General features: G+C 31.1%; 1 protein-coding gene across 1 annotated transcript; it reads right to left on the minus strand.

Moving 5' to 3' along the window:
• Window positions 1–4,723: 4,723 nt before the first annotated feature.
• LOC139498152 (uncharacterized) lies at window positions 4,724–14,892 on the minus strand (the record flags this gene model as incomplete). The annotated part of the gene is given in 9 exon segments (XM_071286484.1): window positions 4,724–6,088; window positions 6,954–7,014; window positions 8,240–8,379; window positions 8,850–9,088; window positions 10,069–10,332; window positions 11,029–11,229; window positions 12,150–12,263; window positions 12,895–13,204; window positions 13,715–14,892. Coding segments are annotated over 9 exon segments (2,604 nt in total). The 3' UTR covers window positions 4,724–5,980.
• Between the last annotated feature and the right edge of the window lie 2,747 nt (window positions 14,893–17,639).

Below are 17,639 nucleotides of genomic sequence, written 5' to 3' on the forward strand. Positions count from 1 at the left end.
AAAATATGCATCATACGTTTCATTGTAATATTGAAACATTTTTTTTTTAAATTAGCAGAAACATTTGAAATAAACAAGAGTAGGTTATTATGTTTTAACTAGAAAGGACGTTAACCATTAGGTTTGTTGACTGCAATTAACAGATTTCATTTCTAAAATCTGGTTTTTTTTTCTTTGCTTTCAACTTTTACACAAAGTGATGGATATTTTTAGAAAAAAAATGTATTGGGGATGGGGAGGGCTAATTAGAACAAGGAAAAAGGTGTATGAATAAATTTTCAAATATCAATGAATAAAAATCGTATAACATTGTGATAATAAAGGTTATACATAAAAAGAATATTACGTATTTGATATCACAATTATGATAAAAGTTATTGATAAAGGCATCATATGATTGGTAAAGATATACATTTAAATCATGTGCTCAATATAAAAACAATGATATACGTTTGTTAATGACGTAGCTGTCAACTAAAGGCCAAATGATAACTTATATGTCATTAAATGACCTACAAACAAGACTTGACTTTTCTGGTTCTTTGAACGTGTAAAAAATAGATTTATGTACCAGTCGATAAGAATCAGTGAATTTTTTTAATCAAAATATGTAACAACCGGACAGACTAAAATATCTCATTTGCGCCTTGGAGTTTTATGACAAATTGGTTTAAAAAAATAAAGGAATCCGCTTAAAAGAAAGCCGAAAGATACCAGAGGGACATTCAAACTCATAAGTAGAAAAAACATTGACAACGACATGGCTAAAAATGAAAAAAGACAAACTGACAAATAATAGTACACCAAACACAACATAGAAAACTAAAGACTGAGCAATAAGAATCCCACCAAAAACTTGGGGTAATCTTAAGTGTTAAGGAAGGGTAAGCAGATCCTGCTCCACATGTGGCACACATCGTGTTGCTCGTGGTAGTACAAATCCGGTAATAAGTATAATTCGGTAGGTCGCATTCGGGAAAAGGGGACGGGATTTTAATTACGGTATTATGAACTTACCCGCTATCATCTGTGAAACGGATATTCCATAACGGTCAACCAACTCGTGATAGCGTCCTGAAAACTTTCGAAAGGATAATTTCAACTTCACAAATTGGAACTCTTGGTTTAATAACTTCCTTGTGAGCAGCAACCTTCTATCAAGGAATCATAATAGGAAATACAAGCACTGGAGTATCGAATCAACTGGGAGATATATACTCCGTATGTAGGCGCTGCTGGAATGTTGCTACATTGAAATGGAAAGTTCACAATTGGGAAGCTGAAATCATCTCTTTTGTCTGGCGTACTAAATTATAATCCTGGTACCTTTGATAACTTTGTCATGTTTTATTTTCAACCGACCTTCATTGTCAATTTCTAGATGTAAGGCATGATATGAGGCAGACTTAACTGTATCTGTTGTATTCTTTATCTCAAGTTCGATGGGATATATGCGTTCAACATAGTCACCTAATTTCGAATTATTTAGTGACAGAACATCACTATATAGCGGAAAGTTAAGTTAAAGGATACTGCTAACTTGTTTCCTTTCTTCCCAATACGTTCCCGTATGAATTCAACCTCATATGAATAAAGGAGAACAGGTCGGCAAGAAGAGGGGCACAGTTTGTTCCCATGGGAATGTCGATTGTTTGTTGAAAAACACGTCCTCCAAACGTAACAAATATGTTGTCAATCAAGAAATCAAGCATCTTGATAATCTCAGTTTCAGAGTGATTTTTTTACAAAGTAGAATGTATCTCTCCCTAAGACAAGATACTTGTATCTACGCTGGCCATAATTTTTTTATGAAAATTCTTTCAATTTGTCATGTAGTTTGGAATTCGGAATACTTGTGTCAAGTGTAGAAAAATCTAATGTTGTAATAATATTGCAAGATGAAAGAGTTTTAGATTGTATGTACTCTAAAAAGATCTTTGGAAACGTAACCTACCTGTTCATGATTGACTGAAAAGTGTTTACTTTAAGCAGCACCAACGCCAAAAGCTACACCACGGTTAACATGTTCATAAATATCTAATAGTGTAATTTCTTATTTTTAACCATGGATTCTTTTGTTAATAGAACATTATTTCTTATTTTGTCTTTGCATTAAAAGTCTATCCTATGAAAATTTATTATACTAATTCGAATATAAAAATCTTAATTGTAAACTTTCTCTTTACGGCTCTCATAGTATCAACATAGCATGTTCTAGGTGTATTTATAAGATTAGTATAATAACTTTAAAAAACTAATTTAAAAAAGATACCAGGCTAATAATTGTGTACGTCAAATGCACGTTTTGTCTACAAAGGACTCATCAGTGCCGTTAAAAACGTTAAAAGTTCAAATAAAGTCAAAATTGAAGAGATTAAGGATTACAAAAAAAGAGTTTCACAAGTACGGCTAAGGTAATATATTCCCGGGGTAGAAAAAATCCTACGATTTACGAACAATTCAAAACATTGTAAACAGTTAACTTATTCATATTACCATATCAATGATTATTCATGTCATCACAGAAGTGCCGACTACTGGGCCTGTGGTAGCAACGGGGAGGAAACCTCCACCAGTAGTGACATAAACCCATTGGTGTTATAATTAAACTGTTAAAACAGAGATATGTCGCGCCTATTTGTTATTTTGATAATGCAAATGTTAAAATTAAAATAGCAATACTTTAATATGTAAGTAATGCAAATATTCAAAGTCAATGAACCATGACTGAAGGTACAGTGCTAAACAATTTCCATGGAAATGATATATGCCAGTGCTAATACAACTGCATACCAAATACCACTGAAATCACACTGAAAAGTCATTCCCTTTAAACAAACCTAAACACAAACATTAACTTGTGATCTACGTAAAAAGTTCAAGGCCAATGAACCATAATGAGGGTGTGGGGTTATATAATCTCCATGGCAATGAAACTTGCATCCCTTTGTAAATTTTACGGACGCCATCACGAGTTGGTTGACCGTTATGGAATAACCGTTTCACAAATGATATCGGATATGTTCATTACGTAGTAACTACAATCCCCTTTCCGTTCATGAATGTGACCTACCGAAATAGACTATTTACCGGATTTGTTATCACATAAGCAACACGACGGGTGCCACATGTGGAGCAGGATCTGCTTACCTTTCCGGAGAACCTGAGATCACTCCTAGTTTTTTGGTGGGGTTCGTGTTGTTTATTCTTTAGTTTTATATGTTATGTCATGTGTGCTGTTGTTTGTTGTTGTTTTTTTCATTTTTAGCCATGCCGTTGTTAGTTTGTTTTAGTTTAATGAGTTTTACTGTCCATTTGATATCTTTCGTCCCTCTCTTGCAAATGCCAAATATCCTTTTAATGGTTTATCTTAAACTGTCACCTAATCACAAACTAATACATGTAAACTAAGCAAAAGTTTCAAAGTCAATAGACCATGACTGAGGGGAAGGGCTATATAATCTCAATGGAAATGAAATATACCAATGCTTATACAACTACATACCAAATATCATTGACCTACCACTAGTGATTCCCCATAATCTGACCTAATCACAAACTAATACATGTAAACTAAGCAAAAGTTTCAAATTCAATCGACCATGACTGAAGGGGTGGGTCCAAATAATATCCATGTAAATGAGATATCCATATGCTTATACATTTGCTTACCAAATATCATTGACCTACCACTAGTGATTCCCCATTAACTGACCTAATCACAAACTAATACATTGTTGACACCGTCATTGCCGCCGACGCCGATGCCGTAAACAGCATAGCTATGTCTCGCTTTTTGAATCCGTCAAGGCGAGACAAAAACTTATCAAAGATAGCAGATTTATAATTTTTATACGCCAGACGCAGGTTTTGCCTACAAAAGACTCATCAAGGCCCAATAAAGTATGAATTTGCACAGCATTGAGGGTAGTGTGGGAGTCTTTTGTCACCTTGGTCTGCAAATGACTGTAATTTGCTGCAATAAGCATGAATTCTATAAACTTAACAGTTGTTATCTGTTGTACAGTAGATTTTTGCAAATTGATTACCCAAAAATTATGTCAGAAAATATCCCATTAGCAGATATATTCAATTAATCAATAATTGAATATTCACTGAAAATTCTGTAATAATGAGTTGAACAAATCCCAAGATGGTTCAAGTCTTGACCACTGATATACATGGGTATAATACAAAAACAAAATGGCGTCCATAACATGTGAACATGTTACAAATTTATATCTGACAAAAGTCAGGTTTCTGCTGTCAAAAGGGATTCACCTTTATATTGCAATAAATTATTCAGAAGGAGGCACAATCAGGTTGCATAAGCAATTTACAATATCCCCTGTACTGACACATCGATATTGAAAGTACTGGACCACCCCGAGTTACTTGTTCTATTTTAAAACAAAAAATTAGTTCAAATTCTGGGAATCCCTGATGAAGTAGTCGAATCTGATTGGCTAAGATCGATAGAATAGTGATGAGGGGATTTTCCCCTTTCTATTTTAGAAACGCCAAGAATTTTTTGTTACTAGTCCGACGGGCATATTGGGAAACAAGTTTCGGTTGCCCAAGGCCTAAATGATGTAGTACCGGGCGTCGAGCTAGTGGATTTTTTAACTCCTGGAGCTGTCTCATTGACAATCATACAAATTGTCTTATTTTTATGTTATGCAAAGTAAACTTCATTCATGGAAGATAAATAAAATACACAAAATAAAAATATAGGTTTTATTAATAAAAAATAAAACATAGTTTTGAGTATAAAAATTGTATAACACTTTTTAAAATGAAGATTATAAATAAAAAGATTATCATATTTTTGATAGAATATAAATAAAGACTTTTCATGATAGGCATGAATATAAATCACCAGACCAATATACAAATATGATTATATCTTTGCCCATGATACAACTGTAGATCAATAATGTGTTAATCTTAATTACGTCATAGAAACATGACATCATTTTTTTTTTGTATCTATGGACATGTAAACAATTCATTTTTCAAACTTAATGCTATAAAAGGCTCCGAAATGAGCTTGCATGCAGTTGTTCCAGACCTTCTATATTTGACACATCATACAAGCCAAGCAAATTTTGACGAAAGTTTTCTACCCAAAGTCCTCCAATTTTCTTGGGTTAAGGAAAACTTAGACGTTTGTGAATATTTAATTTCATGGTTTTGTGGAAGTCTGCATACAAGCCTATAGAAAAATTGTCATTAGTTGATAATTACGTGGTTCACATTTACCCACAAAATCCACGAAAATTGATATCAAACGAATAATAATGATTGATTGATTGTTGGTTGCTTAACGTCCAGTGGTAAATATTTCATGCATATTCAGGACGAGACGAATAATAATGAATCCACAGTAGACAGAAAAATTATTACAGTCATTCCCTAATGAAATCTACATCAGCAAAATTTTCTTTATTTTATAAAACAATATGCTTCAAGTGTTTATATATTCAGTACTAATGATTGTCAAGAACTTTATTTATATCTTTAACACAAATAAAATGTAAAAATATCTCTTATAGGGCAAGAATTAAGAGTATAAACAAATAAAAGAATCCTTTTAAAAACAAATCACATTAATTAGAGTTAATACAGATACTAACAACTCGTATGAACCTTCACCATTACAAATTATTCTCTTGTACTGGGAATTCATTATTTTGGTGGGATACCAATTTCATTGATTTTGTTGGTAAAGGAGAACTATAATTTTAAGTACCTTTTTTTCCCCATATTATATAGATTATAAATGGTAAATGCAGGAAAACACATATTGCTGAAATTACTATATTCCTTAATCTACGGAAATTGGTGCCAACGAATATAAATGAATCCACAGTAATTTTTCTCACAATCAGCTACTCCAGAAATATATCTGTCTAGCGTCTACTTCAAATTCCAAATGTTATGAACTTTAATCTGTATTTCAAGTCTTTCATGTATTATCCTATATATTAACATCTAGTGCCTCCATAGCAAATCTGAGCTTGGCCATTGTTAAAATGTCTTTTACATTCAATTGATCTGCAATGGTCTTGTAAAATACATCAGGTGACTGAAAGAGATAAATAATATGTAGAGGGTGTTATTTATCTAGATGTCAAACCACATTAAAAATACAATTTGTGATGAAAACAAAAATAATATAAGATATATATTTTAGTCTTTATAATTACTGAAAGGACTTATTTAGACTTGCATGGTCTGTTGCTTAATCTAATTCCTGTTCACATTAACCAGAAATCTCTGATATTTATACAGTCACTTAAGAAAACAAGAATGTGTCCAAAGTACGTGGATGCCCCACTTGCACTATCATTTTCCATGTTCAACAGACCCTAAAATTGGGTAAAAATCTAATTTGGCATTAAAAATAGAAAGATCAGACCAAAGGGAACATGTGTACTAAGTTTCAAGTTCATCAGAAACTACCTTGAACAAAAACTATCGTAGGTGGGGCATAAAAAATTCAAATGCTGTATCAATGTGAAATAAAAAATTCTAATCAGCACTTTTTAGCTCTAAAATTGTATGAACTTGTAATATCTGGTTTATAAAATATAAGCAAGATTTTAATAATAAACAATTATTAAAAAAAATTATGACAGATACTACTATGCTGACAAAAAGTTGTTGATAAAAACAGTTGATTACAGTGTAAACCAACTTATTTTTGCGTTTACTTTATTTCGCATTTAGACCCTTCTAATCCATTTTTTGCAAAGTTTAAATTTTTCAATATTGTAAAATTTGCTTGATGAAGATAAATTAGGAAAATTCAAGTTCAATATATTCTGACAATTTTTATTCATGTTATTTTTCTACCTGCAAAAGTTGTGAAAAATAAATGTCTTAAGAAAATTAGTTGGTTAACAGTATTTCAATAAGACTTCTAAATTCAAAATTGTAATATTACTCACTTCTTGAACTAAAACATGTAAGAAAGCTATTTCTAGTCCACTCAATCTTCCCAGTAAATTCCTGTCAAAATATAATAAAATATTATGAAAATTTTGAAAAAATACGATAGCAATTTCTTTTATTTTTATCACTGATCACAAAACAAAATTTATATCAATTGTACCACCTTTACATGTGACCTCTTTCTAATATATAAGTAATTTCAGACTTGTGGTTATAGATGTCTGGGACTAATAAGAGAGTCTCATAATAAACTGTTGTATATAGAATTAATAAGTAAGGCATAGATAAATTGCTTGGGTTGTGCTGCTTGAATGCTAAAAATACCAGCATAAAATTTAGTATTCTGTAGACATATATTTCCATATGGTTCATCAAATAAGTCTTTTTTTTTAATTTGTAAATAAGAGGTGGAGGTCTCATTATTTAGGTTTTCATATGCATACTTACATAGATTTATCTGGTTTAAGAAGGAAAAGAATAGATATAGATTCAAATTACCTCCCTTTTGACCAAGTATTGACTACATATCCTCAAATTTGATTAAACGTTAGATTTGTACATCAATACTTATTCATGAATCTTTTCCTGTTCATTGAAATAATCTTTTTGAATAACTTAACAATGGTGCACCTGCTCTACCAATTTCCAATTGTGAAGCATCTAACTCAGGATGCTTGTTTTAAAAATTATTAAATTAGTTTTGTTGGGCATTTTCCATTTCAGACATGCAGTGCTAAGCTTACACCTTCATGTTATTGTATATATTAAGAAAAAGAAATTAAGTTATTACTACTGAGCTACTGCCCTTATATGAAGTCATTGTGTATAGTAGTAATTTTTTTTATTAATTCACCATATTTAAAATTTCAAAGTATAGAAAACAGGTACTTTCTATCTAATAGGTCAGGGCTTAATAATTGCTGCTTAACAAATATAAAGTTACTTCAGGTCGTTTTTGAGAAATATAGGATGAAAATATTTGTAGGATGTACAGAAAAATGGACAAGGTGAATTCATTTACGCTCTTATTCCTACAGTAAGATTTTACTCTAATAATCTTGGGCAGGTGAAAAATAAAATCCCAAAAATACTGAACTCTAAGGAAAATCGAAACAAAAATCACTAATCAAATGGAAAAAATCAAAACCTCAAACATATCAAACGAATGGACAACAACTGTCATTTTCCTGACTTGGTACAGGCATTTTCTCATTTAGAAAATGGTGGATTTAACCTGGTTTTATCGCTTGCAAAACATCTCACTTGCTATATACATAAATACCTTGGTAACTGATTTTTATCCAGCCATTTTCCAACATGCTGCGGTGACCATTTCTTTACTTTCTCTACATCTGATGACTTTGTTCTAGGCACAGGTAATGATGCAACTGCAGCTGATGTTGATGATGCTGATTGTTGTGGCTGTAAAAACAATACCATGATTATTTTCAGCCAGTAGATTAAACAGAGACAGATGTTGAATTAAACAAAAATTCATCAAACAAAACTCTGTGAAGACTTAGGGTTCACATTGGATTCTATGTGCAAAGATGTGTAGAAGAAATGGAGAAAATTATGAAAAAAAAAGAATAGAAAATAATTGAGTATTAAAGATAAAAAGTAAAATCACAAAAATACTGAACTCAGAGGAAAAACAATTCGGAAAGTCCATAATCACATGGCAAAATCAAATAACAAAACGCATCAAAAACGAATGGACAAGAACTGTCATATTCCTGACTTGGTACAGGCATTTTCAAATGTAGAAAAGTAAAGTATTGGGAATAATGGAGAAAATAAATAAACAACAGAGAAAAATGGTTTAGAAAATGAAGCAAAAAAAGAATTAAGGAATGCTCTATCCAGATCATTCTACAATAAAACATACTTACTTTAACTTGAACTTGGACCTCTGCATTTGGCACTTGGATGGTGACACCTTTCATACTTTGTAATGAACTCTGAACTTCATTTATCAGCTCTGTCATTTTCTTTTCAAATGGATATTTTCCACTGAAGTCATAAAATAATTTGGCACCAATAATAAACCCAAGCCATCCATCTGCTTTGTAGGCTTTCTCCATCTTTAATGGGATTACTTTCTTTTTCAGTTGGAAAGCATACTCAGCCTCTGTAAACAGAAATAAAGTACAGTGAAATCTGTATAAAACTAACTTCTTTGAACATACAATTTCTAAATTGGCAATAATTGCTTTTGGGTTAGTAAACATGCAATGCTAGATATTATAGATGGAAGCTAGATGATTGATAAATGTCCTGCTTACAGAATGCACGGTTCTTTTGTCTTCATTAAAATATATTTTAAGATTAATGCTCATCTTCTTTTTATTAATATTCTAATGTAGGTTAGAAAAAAAATTAGATTTTTAATTTTATATTAAAGAATGAGGCTCTTGAGAATCATAAAAAAATAGGAGACCTTTTACAACTGACTTTGTGGTATGGGTTTTACTCATTGATGAAGGCCATACAGTGAGTTACCTATAGTTGTTAAATTTTCCTTGTGGGGAGTTGACTCATTGGCAATTATACCACATCTTAACATTTCATGCATACAAATTATATCATAATGTGATTGAAATAATTAGATCAGTATTATAATTGTTCATAAAACTGCTGTGAGGCATATATGACCTGAGGACTGAGGTTGTTCAATTCAAAAATGCATGGACAGACTTTTTAAATTTCAACTACTGGTAGATGTGATAATTTTAAAAAGTGAAAATGTAAGTGTGAACAAAATTCTAAAATTGGCTTCATAGCCCCATAGACTATCCCATTACAAACATGTCTTACCTTGGAACCAAATACTGTGAATTCATTTTTATTGGTTGCCAGGACACCAATATTTGTGAAATTCGTGGACACAGGTGAACTACGAATTTCAATGTTCAATGAAATATAAATTTTCTACAAGCTTGTATTCAAATTTGTTCAAACCACGAAATTAAATATCCATGAAAATGAAATTTTTCCTTAATTCACAAAAATTCATACCCACAAAAAAATAAATGATTCCACAGATGATTTAAAATTGAACAGCCCTAAAAAGACCTATTTCTAGATAATCTGATTATCTCATAATCTTACCTGCCCTGCAGTTATCACTGTTTTTATAATTCTGTGAGTAGCATACTAAGACAATGTCCGCCTTCTCTACCGCATGAGCCATAGCCTGGAGTGTAGAACCATGCATATCATCAATATCCATCCACACCTTGATTCCATTATTACGTAACTGACCACAAATCTCCTTCACTATACTCTGATGACCCCAGTTATAACTGACCATGACATGGGTGTCACGTTGTTCTGATTCCCTTGGTGTTACTGGTAAAAAGCTGAATTCCTCTCCTGATTAACAAAAAAAAAGAGTTTAAAAGATTTGTTTCTTCAGTATCACAATCGGATATAAAATATTGGCTTTTTTATCATAATATGCTTAATAATACTACAAGAATATAAAACCATCACCAAATCAGATATTATAACACTATTATGTGGTTATTTACTTGCAAGCAAATTAAATCCCTTATTTTGGACTAAAATAAAAACTCTTCTATCTTTTTATTCACAGAGAGTAAATTCTACTATCTATTCACTAACATTTAACAGTTAATTCTCCCATCATTTCATTCACAAAGAATAAATTCTCCTATCTTTTCACTCACAATGAGTAAACTATCCTATCTTTTCATTCACAAAGAACAAATTATCTTTTCACTAACATAGAGTAAATTCTGCTATCTTTTCACTCACAAAGAGTTAATTCTTACATCTTTTTATTCACAAAGAGTAAATTATCCTATTGTTTCACTAACAAATAGTAAATTCTCATATCTTTTTATTCACAAAGAGTAAACTATCCTATTGTTTCACTAACAAATACATTTTTTGTAGCAAATTATCCAATCTTTTTATTTTCACATAGTAAAATTATCCTATCTTTTTATTTTCACATAGTAAAATTATCCTATCTTTACATTCATACAGAGTGTTTTCTCCTATCTTTTCATTCATAAAGTGTAAATTCTCCTAACCTAGACTTACCAATTTTTTTATAATGTTGACAATTTTTCAAGCTACTTTTCATTGTCCAGAGAGCTTTTCCACAGATTCTCCTAACCCCCTTATCCTCTGCTGACTTGTAAAGTTTGACAAACGTATCAATGACTCCACATTCTTGGTCATTTATAATCTCAGTCTGATTCTGTTGGTCAAAAGATAAACTCCACAAAGCTTCAACAGCCTCTGAAAAATGAACAAAATAACTTACATCATACTTTCTTATTAGATATTAGTATATACAGTTGTCTGGTTTGCAATTTTACAGATTGTGACAGTAGGACTGAGTGTTGATTCTCATGGCGGGTGATTTCAAAGTGTATGCTTTTGCCTTAGTTTTGTTTTTTACCTATATGTATCTCTTCTTCATCAGTTTTTCATTGATTTGAAAATCATCTTTTATGGGTTTAAATTTATGTAAGTGCCAATAATCTTTCTTTAGTTGAAGTAAACCAGAATTTGTATGTTAAAAGAAATACTGAATACATTTTCTAAAGGCCTGATTTCAGAATTTGGCAAAACAACAAAAGAAAAACAATGAAGATGCTATTTTTTGCTCTATCCACCAAAATTAGTATCTGTGGTAAAAATTGAATCCACATTATAAGGCCAAATAAAAATATTTGTGTGGTTCTAGTAACCCTACCTTCCCTACTTTTTCTTCTTGAAATTAGCCTAAAGATTTTATTGTCATTTTTTATTAAGCACTGTTAAAGTCAGAATGATGCTCCCATAAACTCAATGTAAAAAAAAACCATAAAATTAAAAAAAATCCCTACCTACCTACCCTAACTTTTTTTAAGATGTAACTGGAACCACACATACTATTTCATTTGGCCTTACGGGGTGTTACAGTAACCAAACACCTTGACTGAAATTAATTTGGCTTGTTCAATTTTGCTATTTACTTTGACATGAATATAAAAAAAAATTAAAAAAATTAAACCTTACTTGATTGTAAAAATTTAATTGGCTATATAGCAGTTTGACAAACACTAATTTTGATTATTGAAAAGCTTAATATAAAAACGTGACAAAAATATTTAGATGATGATTACAGAGTTATCTCCCTGTAGTGTTATGTACCACCTTATAAGGCATCCTACCTCTTTGCTCCTCTGCATCTCCAGGTTGGTTAGCTAGCTCAACTAATAATGGAACTGCTCCACATGTATAGACTGTTCTTTTGTTATTGTCATTCTTTGCCACCATTCTGATTGCTAGAAAATTAAAACTTCTATTTATATTCTTTACTTATTATGTGAAAATAAGGCTCAATTTTCAAAATTAGCAAAAAATTTAATTCCTGTACAAGGCTAAAGTGACCAAAACTTGTTTATTTCGGTTTCATTTAGTCACGTTTTGGTGTTTTAATGTCTCGTTGGCAATCATACCCTATCTTCTTATTTTATATTTTAGTAGTGCAATTTTTAAATGATGAATCAATTCAGAGTACAGTCACATGGGCGACATGGCATCATTTTTTTTTCTTTCATTTTCTGTGTACAAAGTAACATGACATTATCACATTACCTTCTTTTTGTTTTAATCTGTGTACAAAGTACCATGCTATCATCATTTTTTTTCTGTGTACATTGTAACATTACATCATTTTTTTTCTGTGTACATTGTAACATTACATCATTTTTTTTTCTGTGTACAAAGTCCCATGACATTATCTTTTTATTTTCTGTGTACATTGTAACATTACATCATCCATTTGTATATATCTGTGTACTAAGTCACATGGCATCATCTTTTTATTTTCTGTGTACAAAGTCACATGACATCATCTTTTTTTATGCATTTTCTGTGTACAAAGTCACATGACATTATCTTTTTTCTACTTACTCCTAACAGTTTCTCGAACTGACCAACCAAATCCAGTTCTCCTCATTTTGTTATTCATTGCTTGTTTAAGGCTCTTTATGGTATATTCTATCAAACCTTCGTTGCTTTTTAAAATTTCACTCTCTTCTTCGTTAATGACATTTGCTAGAACTGCCAAGCTCGTCAGTTGTTTTCTTTCTTGGTATGAGTTCAAATAGGGTTTGACTGCTTCAACAATACCAACTTCTTTTAATTCGCCAGTTAATTCCTCCTTTTGTGCAATATTATGACAAATTCCCATGTAAAGGCCAAGTAAAATGGTATCATTTTCCTAGAAAAAACCCAACTAGAACAGTAAAGCAAAAAAAAAATAGAGGATTAAATCAGGAATACATATACATGTATATGCACTATAACTGAAAAACATAGTGTATTAAAATTGCAAAATAAAAATGGCTGAAGAGGTAATACAGTTTAAAATCTTGATTTTCATACATTGTGTACCTAGAAAATGAAATTATTTCTCAAAATATTTGTTCCATGTCCATAAAATTATTCATTAACAGACAACTAAATAAAATTAAAATAAATAAATGCGTTAATTGAAACAAAAAATATAGAGGCTGATAGCCAACTGAAGTACTGAAAATATTTGACACACAATATTTTGTTGAATTTGTGGATTTTAACATTTTTTTATGTATCTCCCGTTAAAAAAATCAGTCTGTGGTTTAGGATACAATTATAAAAATAATTTCGATTACCGGTACTTGTACAACCCAATTAAGAGTGTCTGGTTTAATAACATAATACAAAAAACAAACGTAGTAACATTAATTACCTTCAACTCTTTATTCAAATGGGGTGTTGCCAGCTCATTCAGTTTTTGTATCAACGAATTCATAAACTCTGTCTGATCCAGAATTGTCTTGCAAACTATTGGGTTAAGTAAGTCAGATAAATTCATTAAAAATCCTAACATATTCTTTAATGGTTTGAATAATCCTGCAACTGATTTTCCTTCTGAGTTTCGGTAACCATTTTTCATTATTTCCTGACTTAACCTACAAAATGTAATGAGTATATTGTCCTCTGCCTTCATGATGTCTTCCAAAACTTCATGACGGAATCGGACACGTCTTTCCAAAGAATGAATTTTGAACGAAAAATAAAATTGATACATCTCATAAATATCTGCCCTTAGAGACTCTGTATAATATCCGTCTGTTGTTCTTTCATGTTGGCATGTTGAAATATCTTTTACAGCTTTTATAATTTTTTCCCTTTTTCCCCTTTTTTGCTCTTCAAATACGTCTTCTGGTACACTGTCAATAACAACAATTTCTTCATTGATATTTTCATCCTCTTCTTTTACCTCCTGTTTGGCATCCATTTTGTTTAATTTGGCATCCATTTTGTTTTCCCCACTTTTTGTAGCAGATTCATGTTGATTTGATGTTGTATGATGATGTATATCAGATTTCTCTACGTAAGGGTCATTCTTATGGACCCAATGATCCAAATGGTTAAATTCTGTGGTTTGCTCCATATTTTTTCCGTTGTTCCTACTTATATAAGATGACTTATTTGGAGAATCTTTTGTATGTTTATCTTTTCCCTGGACAGTTACTATTTTGGGCAGTGAACAGATTTGGCTTGTTCCATTTTCTTTTAAGATACTTGCTTTCTTAGTTGCATTTGGTTTTGAAACTGCTGTTGGAAATGTTCTCAATTTTTTTGGATGGCTGTCGTCAGATTCTGTCAAATCGGTGATTTCACTTAAACTTATAATTTTCTCAGAATGAGGTCTTCTTAGTTTGTCTTTTGCATAAGCACTTTTATCTAAGAAATCACGAGCATCATATTCAACAAGAGTTAAAATTTCTGAATATGAAAGTTTCTTTGAAAGAGTTGAGGAATTTATTTTACGACGAGCGCTGAGTTGTTTTGTTACAACAAATCCTTTGAGATGCCTATTTGATGGCAAACTAGATGGTTGGGAACCCATTCAATCATTTCCTGAAAGAAAGAAAAAATAATCATATTATAATTTATTGCTATGTCTAGTATAATGTCCATGCATGTGTTTACCAATTTTTATTCCACTTTTTTCTTTCTTGAAAATATCATATATTTGCTGTTGTTATGCAAATAATCCAGCCTAAAATTTTTTTTGAGTTCTTAATAATATCACTTTGATATTTTACAGACTAAGTTTTGATTTGTACTTGAGACGTGCAATGTGCAACGAAACAGGTGCCTTATAAAGAGGATATATGCATACTCTTCCACAGCACCTCATATCAAACTTTGGTTGTTTTGGTACATTTTTTTTGTTGTTTTTTTTTTTGGGGGGGGGGGGGGGGTGGGGTGTGCTGCTCCGTCTTTGTTTTTGTTTTGTTTTGTGTAATGTATTGTAGACTGAAGTTTGCCTATAAAAAATGAGAAAAAAAAGCCAAAGAAATGAGGTATCCATCTATGAAAAAAAATCAGTACATGCACCACAAAAAAAATTTATTGTTGCCATGACTTTGATGGTCTCTCTTTTGAATAATATGAGATTTGATTCTCCCTTTGTTATCTTCCACTTCTTTCCTTTTTTACATGTGCATAACCCTCTGCAACCCTTACATCATGAGCCAGAAAACATACAATTTTTACAACACATAAATGGTGTAATTTTATCCCTCCAGAGTTTTTCTGTTATGTATGTCTACATTAATTTGAAGCTATGTCATTGAAAAAATTGTATTGGCATTATCAATTAAGGAAAAGTAAAGAAGATTTTAGTAAAGGAAAAGATATATTTCATACAAATTATACAATTCTACAGTCGATGTTTACTTGCTCATTAAAAAATTTCAACCAAATTTGCAAACATGTCTGAGGGTATAGATGTGAGGTCCTTCATTTCTGTATTCTTAAATTTTCTTTATCTTTAAAAATAATGGCTATTCTGTTATTACTTTATCAAGTGAATTATATTATATTCTGGACAATTGTTCTTTTCTGTAATCAATTTTTGCAGTTATTCTTTCTATTTTAGCACTCCATTTTTCTTTATTCTTTGTTTCTTGCCCATTATTCTCTATTCTGTAAACCCCATTAACAGCCTCATGAATCACAAGCAAGCAAACATTCAGACTGTTTGAACAATAACCAGTAGGAGAAAACAAGCAAAAGGGAGATAACCTTATCTAATAAATCCAGGGTCAGGATTTTCAAGCTTGTGTTGAAGACCCATTGGTAGTCTTTAGCAGTTTGATGACCTTTGGTCAGATTTTTGTTATAATATTGTTGATGTTATTGAAATGATGTCAATACTTTATGAATTTCACTATTTTTACAAGTTTTAAAATTGTAGAGTTCATTAGAATTTCTCAGTTTCTCATAAATTAGAGTGTTCGTTTTATTATTTTGTAAAACACTGTTAGTTATATTTCAATGTATTTCAAGAAGCCGGGTACGATCGCCCAAAAACATGTTTATGCTCATTCACGTTTGTCCCTTTTCACTTTCTCACCCTATGTACACGTTGACACCATTTTTTTTGGTTTTGTTTTTCACTGATTTTGTAAGCATGCATAAATTTGAGTTTTGGTACATGTGTATATTGCTATAAATATTTGTTTTCATTGTTTAAAAATTAAGTGAGATTCTGACAACGTTTTTTTTTGGATGTAAATCTTAAATCAAATTTTGGTTAGTCATTGTTAGTGTATAGCTATAAATTCCTATTTTTTTTTTCAATGTTTAAAAATAAAGAGAGAATTTGAATTAATATTGGGTGCATACATGTAGGGTCGGAACAGACCTATACTTGTAGGGGAGAGGTGTGAGATGCGAACATCATTATATGAAGGGTACGAAAGGGTAAAATTTAGGCGTGAGAGGACCTGATACCTTGTTCCACGAGTGCCTCAGCCAGGAAAGATTAGTTCTTATATGTAACCATCTTAAAATAATAAAGGATTCATCCAGTATACAGTAGAAAAAAAAAAAAGATAAAAAAATCCTACTTAAAATCGTTAACTTTTTTTGTCACTTTTTTTGCACAGAAATCTACTTCCTTCTTTTGGTCTAGTTTGTCACGAGACTTTTGAGTGAAATATATATATAACAGTCCAGTGAAATATAGGAAGGAACACAATAACAATTTCATTTCTAATTATTATTTGATATGAAAAAAACATTACCTGATGATGGTTTCTTTGTTTACATTGAATATGAGGGCATAACTAAAATAATGTCACAGCTAAAATCCCTAACAACAGAACCTAGATCGGAAATGTTACAGTATGTCCTTTTATTTAACAGATTTAGAACTTAAAATATGTTTGGATTTAAAAAAAATATATACATGCAGACCTTCACATGTAATGCCAAATCAAATCAAATCAATCAAAGTTTATTGTCAATACCTAGTAAATGCCTGCTTCATATTAGTTATTATTATTATTTTTAATATTATCATTATTTTTATCATGTTTATTGTTTTTATTATTACGGTATTATTATCATTTTTTATTATTACAATTGTATTTGCTGAAAGGAACAAAACATCTTTTAAATATATCAAATATTATTTTCCTTATTCTAAGGTCAAGACAATTTCTATTATATATGGAAAGTCGACCTTCCAGTGCCTGTGCCTAAGCCTGTGGTGCTTTCACTTTCTCATTGACCGGCTCAATCATTATATTATATTTTGTGTGATCATAGTGTTCCCTTGGCCTTTCTGATGTCAGCTAATCTAACAAAAACAT

Source organism: Mytilus edulis, chromosome 12, assembly GCF_963676685.1.
Source record: "Mytilus edulis chromosome 12, xbMytEdul2.2, whole genome shotgun sequence".
NCBI classification, from domain to species: domain Eukaryota; kingdom Metazoa; phylum Mollusca; class Bivalvia; order Mytilida; family Mytilidae; genus Mytilus; species Mytilus edulis.